We start from the raw sequence: 18,907 nt of genomic DNA, 5'->3' as shown, positions 1-18,907 counted from the left end.
GTCCATGTCCCACCAAAAAGCACTTATCTGAGGTAAATAAAGCATTGGGTACATAAAGTGCAAGGTAAATACGCGTTCAATAGAAAATGGTCCTCCAAGATAAATTGAATACAGCCACATCTTGATAAATACCATGTTATTTCCATGAACTTCTCCCAAGAACATTAGAAACATCACTTAACCTGACCACATATCTGTCTTCTTTTACAAAGCTGGGGGCCAGACCCATCGGTAACAATCCACATTTAGCCTCTACCCTTGAGCTATTCAATGACAACATGCTCTGTTAACAAATCAATCATTTAATAGCCACTGATGTGCACCCAATTGGATAGGACACAGCTAACAATAGGCTGTACTTGCGAGCAAACACATTTCCAACTGATAGGACAAAAACAGTTTCTCTGTCCTGTCTGGTATGTTGTCTTTCATGTTGCATTTAATATCGATTTAATGTGTTTTCAATATCTGGCTGTGACCAAATTTCCGTAGTGGGATAATACAATTTGGCTTGACATGACTTGATATCACACACACATACGTGCACTTAAAGAACATGCACATACACTGTTGGAATACTAACCACAGGGCCATTGTTTATTCGTGAGGGGGTTCCAATGCAAATGTGCTAAGTACTGCGTCCTCGTAATACTGTGTTGGCAGTGGTGGCAGCCTGGAGGCTGGTTCATGAGGACATGTTTCATTATGTTTAATTGATGGCACATCGTTGGGCCAGTAAAGAAGGAGCCCCCCACACTAACACACACACACACACACACACACACACACACACACACACACACACACACACACACACACACACACACACACACACACACACACACACACACACACACACACACACACACACACACACACAGACACACACACATACACACATACACACACACATACACACACACATACACACACACACACACACACACACACATGCTAAGACATACAAAAATGTGCATGTACACATAAGGGACACACACGCACACACACACACACACACGCAAATACACATTCGTTTGTAAAGAGTCAGCCTTTTTCTTTTAAGTATGTGGCAGACAAGGTTATTTCCACTGTAAAGGGGATCTATGGCAACAAGGTCAGAGTTCAAACCTCAGAGCAGCAAGGTCATGCAGATATACCATTTGGCTGACGGAGTGGAATCCATTCATATGTGTGCAAAAATGTATTCAATTAGTACACATCTATAGTTGATATTTTTTTGTATTTTTGTCAAAACACACACACAAATGGTCAACGTGTATGTGAAACGATGATGTTAATCTGCCTTGAAAAATAATCTATGCTTTTAACCTTGTAGGCACAATTGTATACATTTCCTTAAGTCTAATGTAATAGAGAATATAATCTTGGTTGTAAAACCATATTTTACTTTTGTCTTTGACCATATCCTTTATGAATGTCTCTAGCAGAATCAAAAATCTGAAATTTCTAATTAGAAAACGGCAAGCAGAAAACTCAATTCACAAAATTAGGGATCCTATAACAAATAAGGTAAATTAGAGGCAATTCAGAGTGCATTTGAAAAATATTACAGATTATTATATACACAGCCAGACAAATCAGACAGACTTACAATTCAAACATTTCTTTCTTCTTTAGATCTCCCCTCAGTAGGTAACAATCAAAACGACGAGTTCATTTGTGAAATCTCAGCTGAGGAAATAGATAATGGAATCTCAAATCTTAGTACCAATAAATCACCAGGCTGTGACGGATTTCCTCCGGAGTGGTATAAGTGCCTGGAAAAATTCGTGGTCCCTTTTCTGAAGGCTTCTTTCAACTACACTCTCAGGGGTGGGGGTCTCCCGCCATCATGGAGCGAGGCGTTTATTTCAGTCAAACCAAAGGAGGGAAAAGACTAAATGGACTGCAAAGGGTATAGACCAATAAGTGTTTTAAACATAGGCTATAAACTGTATGCAGCTATATTGGCTAAAAGATTAAACACAATAATGCCTTCCTTGATAGACGAGGACCAGACAGCTTTTATAAGTAATAGGCAAACACACGATAATATTAGAAGAGCCCTAAACATTATTGATCAAATTTCAAAAGGAAGATCAAGCACAGTCCTTCTCAGCCTTGATGCTGAGAAAGCATTTGATTGGGTAGGATGGGATTTCTTATTTCAAGTTTTGGAAATATTTGGTTTTCGTGATTCATTTATGCAATGCATAAGAATGCTGTACTCCACCCCAACAGTGAGGATAAAAGTTAATGGGAGTCTTTCGAATTGAATAATGCTACAACGAGGATGTAAGCATGGTTGCCCACTAAGTCCACTACTTTTTAAATTTTTATCGAGCCCCTTGCCCAGGATATCAGAGAGAAGACTGCTCTGGAGGGTGAATCTGGTATTCCATTGCTTATGAACATCCTGGGAACGTATGGGAAATATTCTGGTTATACACTGAACGTGCAAAAAACCCAAGTTTTGACCTTTCGTTTTACGCCTGCAAAGCATTTGACGGACAGGCACCAATTTAATTGGCATCAATCACAACTTAAATAACTTTGTGTCTTCCCGACCAAAAACCTTTCACAATTATATGATGTCAATTATAAACAACCGTTAATCTAATCTATTTTTAGAATTACCAACCAAACAAGTAATGCTTATTCTCAATCATAACAGTCAGAGTTATCAGAGTATTCATTATTTATTTTTGCAAACGTTCCAAACACATTTTCCTTACAAAAATAAATATGCGTCTCACAATTTAAATCATGTGAAACAAAGGCCTGTAACGGTTTTAAAAAAAACACGGAGGTAGCCTAAAAATTGCAAATGATATAAAGCTGAAAATAAAACGGCAGCAAATGAAGAAAAAAAATACTCAGCATTATAATCTTCTCTCCACAATAGTCTCTCTCTCTCTCTCTCTCTCTCTCTCTCTCTCTCTCTCTCTCTCTCTCTCTCTCTCTCTCTCTCTCTCTCTCTCTCTCTCTCTCTCTCTCTCTCTCTCTCTCTCTCTCTCTCTCTCCATCTAGAATGTACCGGAACGTATTTATATCCAGACAGGGTGGTCTGGGGTCAGCTCTGTTCTGACCCCAGACCACCCCAATAGACCCCAGACCCCTCTGTTTGATAATTAGTGAAGATGGGGGATGTGACTACTGTGTTTCTGTTTGTGTGTGTGAGGGTGTGTGTTTGTGTGTGTGAATGAGTTATGTTTCTTGGATCACAGAGCAAGCATGGACCTAAGCATACATACATACATACATACATACATACATACATAGGCCTACATACATACACACACACACACACACACACACACACACACACAAACACACAAACAAACACAACAGGTACACACATACATAAACAAACACACACCCATTGTGATACACACAAGCACACACGCATACACACACTCCCTACATACCGATTACTATGATACAATCTGTCCTTATAGAAGCTACATCAGAAGCTATTCCCAGAGCTACACGCACTCACACACGCATACACGCAAACACATATGCACACTGAGATACACAAACACACAGTGAAACCCATACAGAAGCCGTCTAGACAGAAATAGGCCGCTCTCCCGTGTAGAGAGTGTGAGGTGTAAAGTGGAGGCTAGGGTTTCCTGCTTTACAAATAGAGACCCTGTTGATAGCCATCATCACCACAGGGACGCTAGGACAGCTAGCCTCGGCCGGTCACAGCGCTAATCTCAGAGCGCTAACGGTCCGCTTCATCTGACGTCACAGGACGGAAATAACGCATTTGATTTTACAATGATCGACCGAGGGGAATTTGTACTGCGGGGAAATGACAAACAAGCTCTGGGAATGACAGCATATCCGGCAGCACAGTTGGCTGTTTATTCATTTAGACACGACTTTATCCATGGAAACACACAGGGATCAGGACCGTGTCCTTAAGGAGAAGGTCATCGTTAGGGCATCTTGCTCTAGGAGGTCTACAGACACGAGGGATCGAACCAAGTGCCTTTTGGCCGGGGGAAAACTAAAAGTCTAAACCAGTCTATCCTGTCCCGAATGCTACTGAGCAGTGGAACTATATGGTACTGTATGATTGATGATTGAAATTATTTATATACTACTAGTATGGTACTTGTAGTAGGGTCAAAATACAGAACTACAACACACCAGCAAACAAAGAAGGACTATGACCGTCATGCGCTGTCGTTCGAAGGACTTGATCTCATTGACTCTCTGTAAAAAGTTAATGTGATGCATTTGGTTCAGACCGCCATTATCATCAACATGTGGCTCATTATTGAGGACATTTAACAATGAATAAATTACACTGACTGTGGTCAAGAAGAGAGGGCAGGAAGTTATTAAGTGGCAAGAGGGAGAGGGAGAGAGAGAGGGAGAGAGAAAGACAGTGGAAGAGGGAGAGAGAGGAGGGCGAGAGAGTCAATGGACCATAGACAAAGAAGGTTTGATCGTGAGAGGAATCTGTTGAAAATGTAAATCGTAGACGTCACCCTACACACAATGTTGTGTGTAGGGTGCCTGTGTCGGCTCTTTGACAATACCTAATACATACGCTATCGTTCCCTGCACTACCCATGGGTTTGTTGTCGTTTGTTCCCCACTCGGACGCTGAATAGAGCAGCTACTCTGTGATATGTTAATGAGGAACAATTAGCATTAGGTGAGGTCCACCGTCCACCTCAACACTGCATCTTGTGTGTGTGTGTTTATTTGTGTGTCAGTGTTTGTGTGTTTCTGTTTGTGTAATGTCATCATATCATCATATCGACATGTGTTCTGAAAAACATGTTACATGTCTAAAGCAAATACTTGCTGAATCAGTAAACTACGTGAAATTAGGGTTTACCCACTAGTTTCTAATCGGGTAACTTAGCTGCCCTTGGTTTGACTCTACATTCTAAGTGGAAGCGATGGATATGACGCTCCTTGCTAACTAGAAAGATCCTTTTTCAATGGTTCTCGTATGGCTAGTTCCACTGGAGTAGGGGGCGTCTCTGTATAAGCCATGTGTCTGTAAAAAGGCGGATACTGTAGTTCATAAACGGGGAGTAACGACATTCTCTTGAAACCTGTTCTGTTTTGTTTTCATCAAACTGTGCTTTATAGCACTGGACAAAATAGTAAATGGAGAAATGTGTTGCTATTTAAACTATGTGCAAGCAGGTTGTAAATAGGGGAAAACATTGGAAAAGCTATTTATTGGTCACTTTCATACCGTATAAATATAGGATGGAAAGAAAAAGAGTGTTTGAGACGGATCGCTATGCTCTTTATCATCCTCCGAGGGTAGTGTCCCTTGCTTCTAATATAGCAGCCATACACACACGCACACACACACACAGACACACACACACGCACACAAAACCTCAATCACCTTCTCTCATACACACACACACACACACACACACACACACACACACACACACACACACACACACACACACACACACACACACACACACACACACACACACACACACACACACACACACACACACACACACACACAGACACACGCACACACCAAGGGCAGGCAGTACTGAAAGACCTCCCCCTCGCATAGGCAGCATTAGCTCATTTGAAGTAGTGGGAGCCACAGAGCCGCGAGCTGTTATTAGCGTGGCAGTGGGCCGTTGTCCCGGTAGTGCTCAGTCCCGACCACTACAGCTATCCAGGAGCGGGAACAGGAGGAGTAGGAGGAGGAGGAATAGGGGCAGAAGGAGGAGGAGTGGTGGGAGTTGAATGCCCACCACACCCTTGCATGTTGTGCGCCAGGGGTGGGTTCTCTGAGCAGGGCTGTTCCTGGGTCTAGTTTTTGGGGGACGAGACCACGGACCATCGTCCACTCAGGTAAGAAGAGACTGCTTCTCTTTCAGGCAACACATGACAAACTTTATATTTACACAGCAACACATCACATCAGACAACTTTTGGTTTTGAATCATTAAAACACACTTAAAAGTGTAAAATCTGAATTTAATATAGTGAATATGCCAGTGCAGACAAACATTTTAACAACTATCTGTTAAGATAATCAATGACTTGCTCTATCATCCGTTGATGAAGAATGTTTTTTTTTAAGTTTGCTTCTGTGGTGGTCTGGGCTAATCTAAGAGCAGTGCACTTGTTGCTGCGCCCGGGGGGGTCATTAAGGTCTGGGGGGCAGTGGGTCGGGTGGCTCTGCGTCCTTCACTACAGGTGGTGTCTACTCTCACTTTGGGAGACAGGCAGGTGGATAAAAAACCCGCTGAAATAGATGGTGATCGCGGAGGGGTCCTCTTTCATGGGGTACGTGTGTGTGTGTGTGTGTGTGTGTGTGTGTGTGTGTGTGTGTGTGTGTGTGTGTGTGTGTGTGTGTGTGTGTGTGTGTGTGTGTGTGTGTGTGTGTGTGTGTGTGTGTGTGTGTGTGTGTGTGCGTGTGTGTGTGTGCTTACGCCTGCATGTGTTTGTGGTCACCTATACCTCAGACTTGATACTCGAGTCGTTTGATGAGGTTTATAAATGAGTTATGTCTCTATATGGTAGAACACATGCACATAGAGTATTTGTTATATTTATATAAATTATATTTATTTAAGATTTACCTTTATGAGCTACATCCATTGGCACTGAGTGAATCTCCATAATAAAATAGACGAGAATAATTGACAGGTGCAAAGTAGAAAGCATGCACATACCGCATAGTTCTCAGCTAAACTACTTGATTACCAAATGTAAAAATACTCTGCAGTAAACATCTAAATAGATAGAGAGAAGTGACAGGACAGAATGTTTGTTTCAAACATTGTCTACCCTCTTAGGAAGGGCAGACACAAATACAAATTATGATTGAGAGAGAGTTAGAGAGAGAGAGAGACCGACAAAGACTGACAGAGACTGACAGACAACTTGACAGAGAGAGAGACACACACACACATGCACACACACACATGCATGCACACACACACACACACACACACACACACACACACACACACACACACACACACACACACACACACACACACACACACACACACACACACACACACACATACACACACACACAGACACAGACACACAGACACACACACACACACGCACACACACACACACACACACACACACACACACACACACACACACACACACACACACACACTCAGCCACCACGCTCTGTCCCAGTACACTAACGTGTTGGCGAGCTGCCTCTCAGGGTCAACCAAGCATGCATATCATGAAATCCCACAATGCACCAGTACAAAGCTTACTTTTCATTTTCCAAAGTTCTGATGGAGATATGTACAGGTTCAGATATCCCCACGCACGCTGACACACGGAAGGTCTTTGTGTACTGTGCACCCATTCCACCCTGTGCAATCTGATTCTGAATCGTCAGATACCTAGTCATGGGTTATGAGGTATCATGGGAGCTGTAGTCACAGTGCAATCATCTGATTCACTCAATGTCGCCCGTGATTGCTCAACAAGAATACTGTTTGCAGCAATATATTTCTGTTACTGGTTTGTAAACAAACACGGTAATTACTCAATAGCTACATAGTACTCACTCCTCCTAATAATCCACATTTCATGCCCATGTTGTTTTTCTTTCTATCTACTCTGCTAATCTGATCAGCGCCAGGAGCTTTGTTGCTCAATGTTCAAACCCTCACGTGTTTTCTAGTCATGAAGAAGCTGCTTCTTGTATTCGATGGATGACCCATGTGTCACAAGAGGGACGTGAACTCTATGTGTAGTTGGTCTTGAAAGTATAGAGAGAGACCATTAATACTGATTTGTTATGTTTAGCACCGTGACTGCTGAACACACTGCCTAGACTAATGCAGAATCTATACTGCACAGGCTATATTTAGCATGTAGATGCTAACTTTGATATACATGGTGAAGCTTGTAAGATCAAGAGACTTTAATATGTGTGATTTACGCATGAAGACCAATGATGTTATGTCAGTTTGCAGTTTGTTTACGTCAAGGCTGGTTCACAGGCGATTTGTGTGTGTGAGTTTGCGTGGGTCTGGGAGTTTGTGTCTTTGTGTGTGTTTGCCTTTGTGTGTGTGTGTGTGTGTGTGTGTGTGTGTGTGTGTGTGTGTGTGTGTGTGTGTGTTTGTGTATGTGTGTGTGTATGTGTGTGTAAATCATTAGAACTTTCATATAGCTAATTATAAATGCAAAACTGCATTACAAAGAGCTTTCAAGAGAAAAGACACAACAACAACATGTGCGCTTCCCTGTGTTCTTTCGGTGACTTGTGTCTTTGTCTTTCTCGTGGGCAGGGGAAGCCTCCCACCCCCTCTGATGAGGATTTTCCAGCCATGACTAAGAGCTTAGAGCCTCTAGTGGGAGCTCCCCTCCCCAATTTAGCCATGGGAGTGGCCTGTATGTGTGTGTGTGTGTGTGTGTGTGTGTGTGTGTGTGTGCGTGTGTGCGTGTGTGTGTGTGTGTGTGTGTGTGTGTGTGTGTGTGTGTGTGTGTGTGTGTGTGTGTGTGTGTGTGTGTGTGTGTGTGTGTGAATTTATATATATAGGATATATTTATATATATGTATGTTTGTGTTTTTGGGAAGAGAAAGAGGAAAGGTTCTGTTGGTGTGTAAAAGACCGTTGTCCACATTTCTATAATATAGTTTGACGTGTGTGTGTGTGTGTGCGCATATGAATGTGCCTATGAGTGTTTTCATAATACCAAAGCGTCATCAGTACATTAGCGCATGGCAACGTCTCGGCGACAACACCAAGCAAGGAGCAGATATTGTGTTGGAGGGGCCCACTGGTCAGGTGACGTGGGGCCGTGGGGCCCGTGGGGCTCCTGGGCAGAGTGATGCTGTACTGGGTGACCTCATCCTCCTTTCCACCACACATGCCACAGCCCCGGCTCATTTCCTGAGGGCTGGTAGAATAGGTAGGGCCTGAGCCAACTCTGGCTTTCGCTGCAGTTTCTTGAGAAATAGCCACACATTGAGGACCCATAATAACTCCTGCACTTCTCGCTTTCTCCGTTCATTTATTCCCTAACATAGTGGGTACATTTTGTCGATCCAAACCTCAAACATGGATGACTTCTTCGGACTGAAGTTAATATGTTGATGTGTATTCATCCCTTTCTATCAGTATTTTGATCTACTACTTTGAACCTTTTGGTGTACATTTTGTAGATCTAAAGTTATGCGATGCACTGCATGAAACCATCGCACACTAACCAGTTCCTTTCCATCTTCTGTTTTTCCTCTCTGTCATCTCCAGAAGTCATCCACACAGAAGGTCCTTTGGACGGTAGTTTGTACGCCAAGGTCCGCAAGAAGGAGTCTGCCGAGGGTTCGGTGACGGCTAACGGCCTGCCGCCCACCGCCGTCGACCACGCCCTACCCGCCGTCGACCACGCCCTCTCGGTGAGCAGCGACTCGGGAAACTCCACCGCCTCCATCAAGACCGACCGGACGGATGAAGCCGCACTAGCGGCCCCGCTCACCGCCCCTCTGAGCCAGACGAACCCGCCCTTCGTCGCAGAGGAGCAGCGCCAGGTCCCGGCAGCGACCCAGCCACCCCTCAGCCTCCAGGAGAAGCAGGAGCTGGACCAGCTGCTGAGCGGGCTGGAGGGCCCCCTGCGCCGGCAGGGCTACCTGACCGCGCCCCCCGCCCAGGCCGCGGGCAGGATGCTGCACCTGGTGCCCGCCCAGGTGCACGTCAACGGCCACCACAACGCCCTCACCTCAGCCTCCAGCCCGACCACCAACGCCACCGCCGCCGCCGCCACCGCCAACAGCAGCGGCAACAACACCATGGACCGCGAGACGGACATCCTGGACGACGAGCTCCCCACCAGCCAGGAGGGGAACAGCGTGGACAGCCTGGGGACCTTCTCCTCCACCGAGGGCCGGGCCACACCCGCCGACCTCTACTACCAGTCGGAGGTGATCGTGACCAACGGGCAGGACCACGTGCCCTACCTGGAGCGCAGCGTGCCCGAGAGGCCCCTGGAGTCCCCCAGCGTCCACTACGGGAAAGCCGGCGGCATGACGCAGAGCGAGTCGGTGCCGACCTCCGGCGAGTACCCCATGGGTCTGAACGGCGGCCTGTACCGCACGCAGTCCTGTGGCGGGGAGCTGAAGTCCATGCCCAGAGCCCCCACCCGGACCACCAGCAGCAAGGACGCGGTCCAGCGGGGCCTCAACGTGTGGCAGAGGTTCGGCGTGCCGGAGGAGCCCATGACGGAGGGCCTCAGCTTCAGCCCGCCAAAGGCCTCCACGGCCGGCCAGAGCAGCCTGTCCCAGTTCCCCCAGCGCCGCAGCACCTCGCAGCAGGAGATCGAGCAGTCCATCGAGACCCTCAACCTCCTCATGCTGGACCTGGACCCGGGCCGCCCTGCGGTGCCAAAGTCCCAGAGCGCCCCGCTGAGGGAGGCCAGCGTGGTCACCACCCAGCCCTCCTTCTCCCAGAGCCAGGCCCGGCCCTCCTACCAGGCCGACGCCGCCATCCACGCCAACCATCCCGCCCACTCCGCCGGCCCCGTGTCCGACATGAGCCGCCACTTCGCCTCCCCGCCGGGCTCGTCCCACGGCCCCGGGTTCCAGGGCTACGCGACCCTTCCCAACGGGACGGGGCTACAGCCGCAGGCCTCCAGCGGTGGAGTGGGGCATTTCCAGCTGAAGCCCATCAACAACTACCCTCCCAGCACCATGGCCCTGGCCACGGAGGCCCCGGAGATGGAGAGGAGCCCCAGCGCAGCCTCTGCGTCATCCCAGCCCAGAGAGGCGGATTCGGATGAGGTGTTCAATGTAGAGGGCCTGGTGGCCCAGCGGGTGGCTGGTGAGTTGTTATGTTAAGTTTGCACAGTGTGTGAAGTGAAACAAAAACACTCATGAGAATGATTTCAATGGTTAGTTTGTGTACAAACATAGCAATGCATTTCATATAATAATGATGAATAATGATGATGACGATGATGGTTTGTTATTAGGCAAAATTAACGTAAGAATGCAAGAATGAATGCGTAAGAATGTCTGATGAGATTGATAATAATGATGTCAATGGTACAGTTTTGTGCAGACTTAGCAAAGTCTGTGTTGACAAGTTTGAAATCTTTCTTAGCAAAAGTTGCCCCGAAAAAGTTGTGGCAAACTTTGAAAGGTTACATAATGCAGATGAAAGTTTAACCACGAAGCCTCAGATGCGATAATCCATTGGTGCAGCATCCAGGCGTGTGTTCAAAGCGGGCCTGGAAACCAATCCAAAGCAAACAGCAACACCATGCCAGTGCCATCTATCAGTATGGACAGCCGGCCTCTCACTCTGTGTTCACAGTTCTGTTCAAACAGTGACCCGTCCCTCCTTATCTCCCCTGTCAGCTCACCAGCGGCTATCACACAGGCTCAAACAGGAAGTGGTCTTTCCAGACCAGGAAGTTGACAGCCCCAAAGCAAATACATTAGGCTTGTCCTGCCGAGTAGAAAAAAAAGTGGAATGAGACAAAATCCACATAGGGAGGCTGTGTAATGGCTGAGGCACAGCAGAGAGCCGGGGTGATAAGAAATGTCAGAGAGAGTTTGCGTGGAATCAACAGCAAAGTGCACTTTTGAAGCCCAGACACTAAAAGACAAGGTTTATCTTAACAAACACAACTGGTTGAACGTTTACGCCACATCATCATTTCCAGTTTTACTCACTGTGTTCCAGCAGGAGCCTTAAATGTTGATGATGATAAATGACCCCGTCCAAATATAAATACTTTATGTTATTTTCCTTGTGTTGACATTCAAGGATTATCGTTCATCCATCCGCCTTCTCCTCTGTTATGGTTACAAACATGCTACTTAATTTCATCATTCATCAATCCTGTTTCCTTTTTACTTTCTCTCTCCTTGATTTGACCTAAACCAACTCTCCCTTTATTTTTATTTTCCAACCATTTACCATCTTTTCCCAGAGTACTCGGCTCGGGCACAAAGTGTCCGAAAGATTTCCCTTCAGTCTGACCACCAACGTTCCCAGTCTCCCTCTGGTTGGTTTGTCCTCTGCTGCGTGCATCCAATTTGGGTTCTGTGTTGTCCTTCCTAATCCAACTCTTAATGTGTCATCTGTGATCCAATGCCTGTGTCTTGATTGCAGTCTCCTGCTGTGCAGATGTGTATTTTCTCATGTGGTGTCTTCACCTCTGTTTTTCCTACTCACTCATACCATCTTCACCTTATTTGTTGTATTCCACTGTCAGCTGTATTCACTCTCACTGCTCAAACAAGCGTTTTCAGAAAAGCCATAGCTGTTTAAATTGCCCTTTTCTCCCACAAGGTGTGATGTTGAATAGCCATAACAAATTGCATTCCCATCTGTGTGGACACTTTTACACGTGATGTCACTATAGGGCATATTTCAAAATGGCTTGTAATGGCTGACCAACCTCACACCTGGTTGTAAAAAGGGGCCCTTTAAGAAACATGCACACCGCTATGCTCAGCCCACTCGAATGTCCCTGGTCAATCGCTTGTCTGGTCTCTTATCCGGTCCATGCAACACACAATACAACACGCAGATGTCGTGTTCTTTTACAGGAACCCCGGTTTAGCCCCCTTCTTATCTTGTTGTTCTTCCATTCTTCATGTTCATTAATCAAATCACACAAATCTTTTTTTTTTTTAAGTTTCACAATCACCTCAACAGAAATAAGCTGGATAACGTTGAGTCTCACCAGGGATGAGACAAACAGAGCACAAAGACCTCTCTGTCCGCGGGCCTGCCGGAGTGCATGTCACAAGAGACCTTTATTTTTTTTTTCCAGACCAAACTTGGGTAACAATAATAGGGCCCAGGAAAACACTAGGCTCCTTTCTTCGCTCCTTTACAGCACGCCCTGTCTCCCTCCGCCCGTCAGACAAGACAGTGAAAGGACACCCGATCCAGAATGGGACTACACAGGGCCCGGTTGAACACATCATCGAGTTCTAAGCAGTCTGAGGGGAGGGTTTGGAGCGGGACACTGACCTAATCTGTCTTTTTCAGGGGCCCCCAGGAGGGCCCTGGTCTGGTTTGTTATCCAGGGCCCCCAGACATTAATGTCTACGAGGTTTCATAGACAACAGTGCCCTGTAGCCGTAGAGTTAGAACGCTTGAGAGTATTAGGGTTAGTTCTGAGATCAGATAGTATTACTGAATATATATCATGATATCTATGTTCAAATATGTATATTATAGATGTACATTTTCTTTTTTTTCATGGTCTCAGCCATCCACTGTTTAGAATTACAATATAAGTAACAACATGAGAGATAAAATCCACGTTTTGAATCGGAAATGGGGCTAAAATTCTCCCACCTGATCAACCATCCAATTATACATACATACCTTCGTACCAACCTGCAGTCTCCCCTTGCATAACCTCTTGCACGCAGTGTACATAACCATATTGTGAAAAAAACACGTGTTTTTCTTGCTAATGTAAAAAAAATAGCGAGAATCAGATCTAAAGTTTGTTTTGGATTCAACATTATGCTGCTCCACATGTCTTGTATATTGGATTAAATATTCGACTGAATTAAAAAGGAAGAAACTGAAAGAAAAAAAAGTCAGGACCCTAAAGAGCCATGGGAATCTCACGCCGCTCCAGCTGGAAGCCATTACTCGTTGCCAAGGCAACGGGCCTCGTGTTTGACAGCGCTCTGCTGTAGAGCTGTGCGTCTCAGATACATCTGGTTTGCGTGTTTCCAGCAACGGTTGCATGGAGGGGTTTTGGAGGGATGGGAGGGAGAGGGGGGCTGGAGATGTGGTGTTGGGGTTCCTGCATGCGTTCCAAGATGTACTCGAGCACACACCCACCACGTCCATCTCCTGAACATGTCCCTGTGTCTGTGCCAGGCCCTGGGAACAAGATAGCTGTGTTGATGCTAGGTCGCTAGAATAAGATGGTGGTTGGCTGCTAGGGCCTTAGAACAAGATGGTTGTGTTGGATGATAGGTCCTTAGAACAAGATGGTTAAGTTGGATGCTAGGCCTGTAGAACCAAGATGGTTGTGTTGGATGCTAGGGCCTTAGAACAAGATGGTTGTGTTGGATGCTAGGGCCTAAGATCAAGTTAGTTGTGTTGGATGCTATACCTTGAATAAGATGGTTGTGTTGGATGCTAGGGTCTTAGAACAAGTTAGTTGTGTTGGATGCTATACCTTGAATAAGATGGTTGTGTTGGATGCTAGGGTCTTAGAACAAGATGCTTGTTCAGATTCTAGGTCCTTAGTATATTCTGCCATTATGTCATTCAGCAGATTCTAGTCTCCCTAAGTAACTTACATTACAACTGAGTCAACGCTTTCAAATTAAAATGAGTAGTAGACTTTTTATTGGCGACTGTGTGATTGGCAGGTGGTTATCATAGGTTTTACAGTATTATGGAACCATAATGATCAGCTGCATATTTTCCTCCACCATTAGAAAACCATTATCATTTTTCATAATGAAAATAATGCTAAACCCCAGATTATCAGAATGACAGTTTGTGGTTGTCTTACTCGGGAACCGTTGGGGAAATAGTTTTTCCTTTTTTTATAACCACCTAAAGTATGTCTCTCTGGCAGTAGGCCTCACTCCCAAACATCTCTAACTGTGTCTTTACATTTTCACAGCTGCAGGCGAATGCTATCGCTAACTTCACCACATGTCTTAGCTTTGGCCCGCTCGGGTTTAAGAGAGGTCGACAGAAGAGGCGGTAAATATTGTTCATGGTTTCCATAACACTCAGTGCTCTCTGATGGGTGTGTCTGTTAGGACCTCATGGATCAAGGCCATCCATTGCATCTTTGTTGGGACACATTGTTAGCCAGCCTTTGTTCCTTTGTTTACATGAGTAGTTATGGGGATGTAACTAATATATTTATTATATTTATTAGAAGTAGGGAGGTGTCTCTCTTAGTCCCAACAGTACTGCTGTTCAAGGGGGAAAACGGCAATCAATCCGAGTACTCTGTAATCAAGTAGCTAATCAATTAATTGGATAGCCATAGTTTCAGCTGACGTTGTTATAAGCTACAGGGAGGGAGAACCTTTTCCGATAATGGTTGCTTTGAGTCGAGTCAGGATATAAAGTGAATTACGATAGTGTTTCACAATTGCCCTCTTTCAGCTCTCAACCTTTCTGTTGGGGAGGTCGTCGTCTCAACCTTTCACAAACTTTCAGCCAAGGCGTACACAAATAGTCAAAGTTTCCTTCAGAAAAGACACTGCTCAAACACTTAAGTCAGTAAACTGATGAATTGTACCAAGTCAATTGTACCAGAAGTTCCTGATACCTGCTGTTTTAAAGAAGCCAAATAGAGTGTCTTAGCCACAGTTTCACAACACGAGGACTGCAAAATTCCAGATTCTGAAACACTCAAGCAAACAAATCATGCTTTGTGTCAGATAAAACTCACTGAGTGTATCCTTCTAACCCCAATGAGCCTGCTTGACGCAACCCTTTGTGTGTGTGTACGTGTGTGTGTGTCTTTACACTGCAGTCGTTGTCAAGTCTACATTTTGTACTCGTCCAAGGCTGTGCGAGAGCCACAGCTTGCCGGGCTTTCAATGCATCCCAGTGCATCCTCATGCCTCGCTTCCAGCCGCCCGTGCGACCGTTAAAATAGTCCCCACTCCCCCATGTGGAAACCTACACGTCTCCGGAGGCATCTAAGCAAGCACCCTGCGAAAGGGGACCTCAGAATGACGGCCTGATGTTGGGTTCTTTACGACGCTGTAGGCTATAACAAATTAGAGCAATGAGAACGAGAAATAAGTTTTGCGGGGTCTTACGCAACTCTGTGTTTGTTCCCGCTCAGGTGTCCAGTCTCGGGGGATTTCGTTTGAGGACCCCACCGCCCCGTCGCCGCGCCACCGGGTGCCCAGCGACGGAGGGCAGTTCCAGAACGTTCCGGACGGCAGCGTTGACGCCACCTGCCCTGACGGACCCCTTCGCTCGCCCATCCGCTGCGTCTCGCCAGAGTTTGTTAACGCCATCGCTTTGAACCCCGGCGGGAGACCCAAGGAGGTAAGGGTAACTTTATATTAGATTTCTGCTGTTTTTGTCCTCATGAGCTATCTGGATGATATCTGATTGTGCGATTTATTCTTGTATCGCTATCGTATTCACGTAATCATCTAGCGGCCCGTCTGTAAATACTTGGGATGTAGCTGCTATTGTTTGTGATATTAAGTATTTGTGTTATTATTATTTATGATATGGTCATATTTTAATACAATATACCTAGTTTATTTTCAATCTATGATAAATTATAGACCGCAGTTGTGTCACAATAATTTCATTGACCATGATAAACCTTGTAATAAACTTTTAATCAAAAATATTAACTAACCATTTTCCCCTTGCTGTCTGTCTGTCTTTCTGTCTTTCTGTTTGTCTGCGTCCATCCGTGGCCCTTGCTCTTTGATATTGTATTGATGTAAAAATTGTCTGTTCATTTTGTGTGTTTGTGCGTCTCTTGTGTTTGTGTTTGTATCTCCGTGGCCCCCCTACCCTGTAATATTCCTCCCCCTGCTGCAGAGGCACATCCACAGCTACCGGGAGGCCTTCGAGGAGCTGGAGGCGGGGGGGCCCGTGAGCCCCTCCCCCCTTGCTGGTGGTGAGGTCTTCCCCCAAACCCCTGCATTCCCTGTGTCGCCGCAAACCCCTTACTTCAACCTGTGTAAGTCCCCCGCCCCGCTGACAGAGGGCACTGTGGAGCTCTGGCGTAGGAGTTAGCAGTTAGTTAGCGAGAGAGAAGAAGGTTGTTTATTTTACTGTAGCCATTGTGCCGTGTTCCAATACCCGTACTTACTAGCCATACTTACTAGCCATATTTTGAGTACATAGTACGTTCCAATTCAGATCCGGCGAAAAGAAGTATACTTCAAGGACCCGGATGTCGTACTCAAAACGGGCTAATCGTGAAGTGTGGATCGAAGGACACTTTCCGTACTCAACGGCAGCCATCTTAGCTACGTAGCGGAAGAGGCGGAGCCAGGCTGAGCCAAAGTCGGCACATTTTCCACATAGCCTGCATTAATAGAGTCATTTTGTAGTTTTTATAGCTTTTTATAGCTGCTAGGCGTAAAGAGTTCACCGTTCAAAGCGGGATGTTTATTGCGGGGGAGGAGCCGCAGCGGCAGTTGTGATTGTAATTTCCGGTTAGTACACCACGGAGTACTCGATTTGGAACAGCACTCACATCTGAAAAATTAACGTACTCATGGAAGTACGGGTATTGGAACACGGCAGTCTTATTCAGCTGGTGGCCATCTTGGTTCTAAACGCTAGCAAGGGCATGTAATTGAGTCAAGCGGCAGCCATGACCATGCGAAGGCGACTGATGTGTAGTTCATCTAACGGCCAATAGGTGGCTCGTGGTGGTTGTATACCAAAAAAAAGGTACCTGTCATACGGAAACTTGATTTAATTGTGATTTAATTTTCCTAATGTATAGAGAATACTTTTCTTTTCTTTATTGGGTTAGAATCTCAGTGGCTAGTTCTTTTCCACATAAAATATTTAGTAGTTTGACAGTTTTATTTCATTAAAGAGTCTTAAAATGGTGATATCTATATTTTCATGTAAATATCTACAAGTTAAGTCAATATCTATAGTCAAATGAGGTAACACAATAGTGAGTGAGCCTGTGGCCCTCTGATAAAAGCCCTTGCATTTGCAGAATTATGATCGGTAACTTAGTATCAGTGGTTGTATCTCTGGGAACAAGTACCGCTTACGGCCAAAGGTGTCGCCAAAGTCATATTATTAAATCTAAGGCTCATAACAGTGGTATGTAAACCATTTGGTGATGTCATAGACTCTGCGTCCATATTCCTTACCATATATGAGCTGAATGTTGCATTTAGTTCCATCAACCAGCTAGCGTTCAGAACCAAGATTGATCCAAGTTGACCGCTCGGTGAATAAGGCCCATTATAGTTGGTTTCAGTTAAATGCTCGACAGTTATCCAACAAATATGGTTGATAAATGTGGTAAATAAGTAGTATGTTGTGATTGATGAGCTGTAAATCAATCCTCTTTCGTGTTTAAACACTAGGTTCTTGCATTCAAATAGATAATGATCTATTTCCGTGAAGAAACATAGTTAAATGATGTTCACTCTATCACGTGTGATTGCTTGAGCACTTAAACCTTCATTAATCTGATGTTCTAAATATTTTTCTTCTTTTTTTTTAAAGCAAACCTTTTCATCTTAGATTGACAGAATGAACCCTGAAAAATATTAATCGCTGCATCGAAATCTGAAAATACCTTTAATTCACACTATTTACACCCAAGAATCTAATCCTACTGCACATTTTGCACAAAAACAAGTCACTTGAAAATATTGGTCCTGGGTTACCTTCACTGATATAACACAGAATTCACAGCATTCAGTTATGGTCACATGCCCGTTGGTCAAAATATCACATGCAATGTAGTCAAAATCCCACATTCATCTATATTCATGAGATCCTTGCCCATCGAAAAAAAGAAAAAAGAAATTGGAAGCTGGCAGACAGATGGATGGATTTAGAAACGGAAATTAATTTAACCCAGCTCATATGACAGATATTTGATAATTCAATGTTTCAGACACACAGCAAGCTTAATGAGCAGGCTCTTTGGATACCCCGGGATAAATAGATCTGACGGAGTCAGTCAGGCAGAGAGTTAAAGTAAACGATCACAACTCTCTCTGTCTTCTCCCGTCTGTCTGCACATCCACATATGGTGTGCACATTCAGCGCCCAGTGTCAGTGCTAAATACCTTACCCCCTTCTCTCACACACAAACACACGCACACGCACAGGCACACGCACACACTCACACATGCACGCACACGCACACACACACACACACACACACGTACACACGCACACAACGTCCCCTCCTGAGTTTTAAACATGAG

General features: G+C 45.2%; 1 protein-coding gene across 10 annotated transcripts in view; it reads left to right on the top strand.

Annotated features, from left to right (window-relative positions):
* Window positions 1–18,907, top strand: part of tns1b (tensin 1b) — a 50,721-nt gene that overhangs the window by 17,795 nt on the left and 14,019 nt on the right. For 7 of the 10 annotated variants that reach the window (XM_060040724.1, XM_060040725.1, XM_060040726.1 and 4 more), the window contains exons 9-12: window positions 9,258–10,820; window positions 11,938–12,012; window positions 15,808–16,016; window positions 16,530–16,671. In XM_060040724.1, the coding sequence (XP_059896707.1) occupies window positions 9,258–10,820; window positions 11,938–12,012; window positions 15,808–16,016; window positions 16,530–16,671 (1,989 nt within the window). The remainder of the gene's footprint in view (window positions 1–9,257; window positions 10,821–11,937; window positions 12,013–15,807; window positions 16,017–16,529; window positions 16,672–18,907) is intronic. The other 3 variants (XM_060040731.1, XM_060040728.1, XM_060040730.1) reach the window with 2 other exon arrangements.

This window comes from Gadus macrocephalus, chromosome 20 (assembly GCF_031168955.1).
Source record: "Gadus macrocephalus chromosome 20, ASM3116895v1".
Taxonomy (NCBI): Eukaryota; Metazoa; Chordata; class Actinopteri; order Gadiformes; family Gadidae; genus Gadus; species Gadus macrocephalus.
This window is presented reverse-complemented; position numbering and strand designations above follow the sequence as displayed.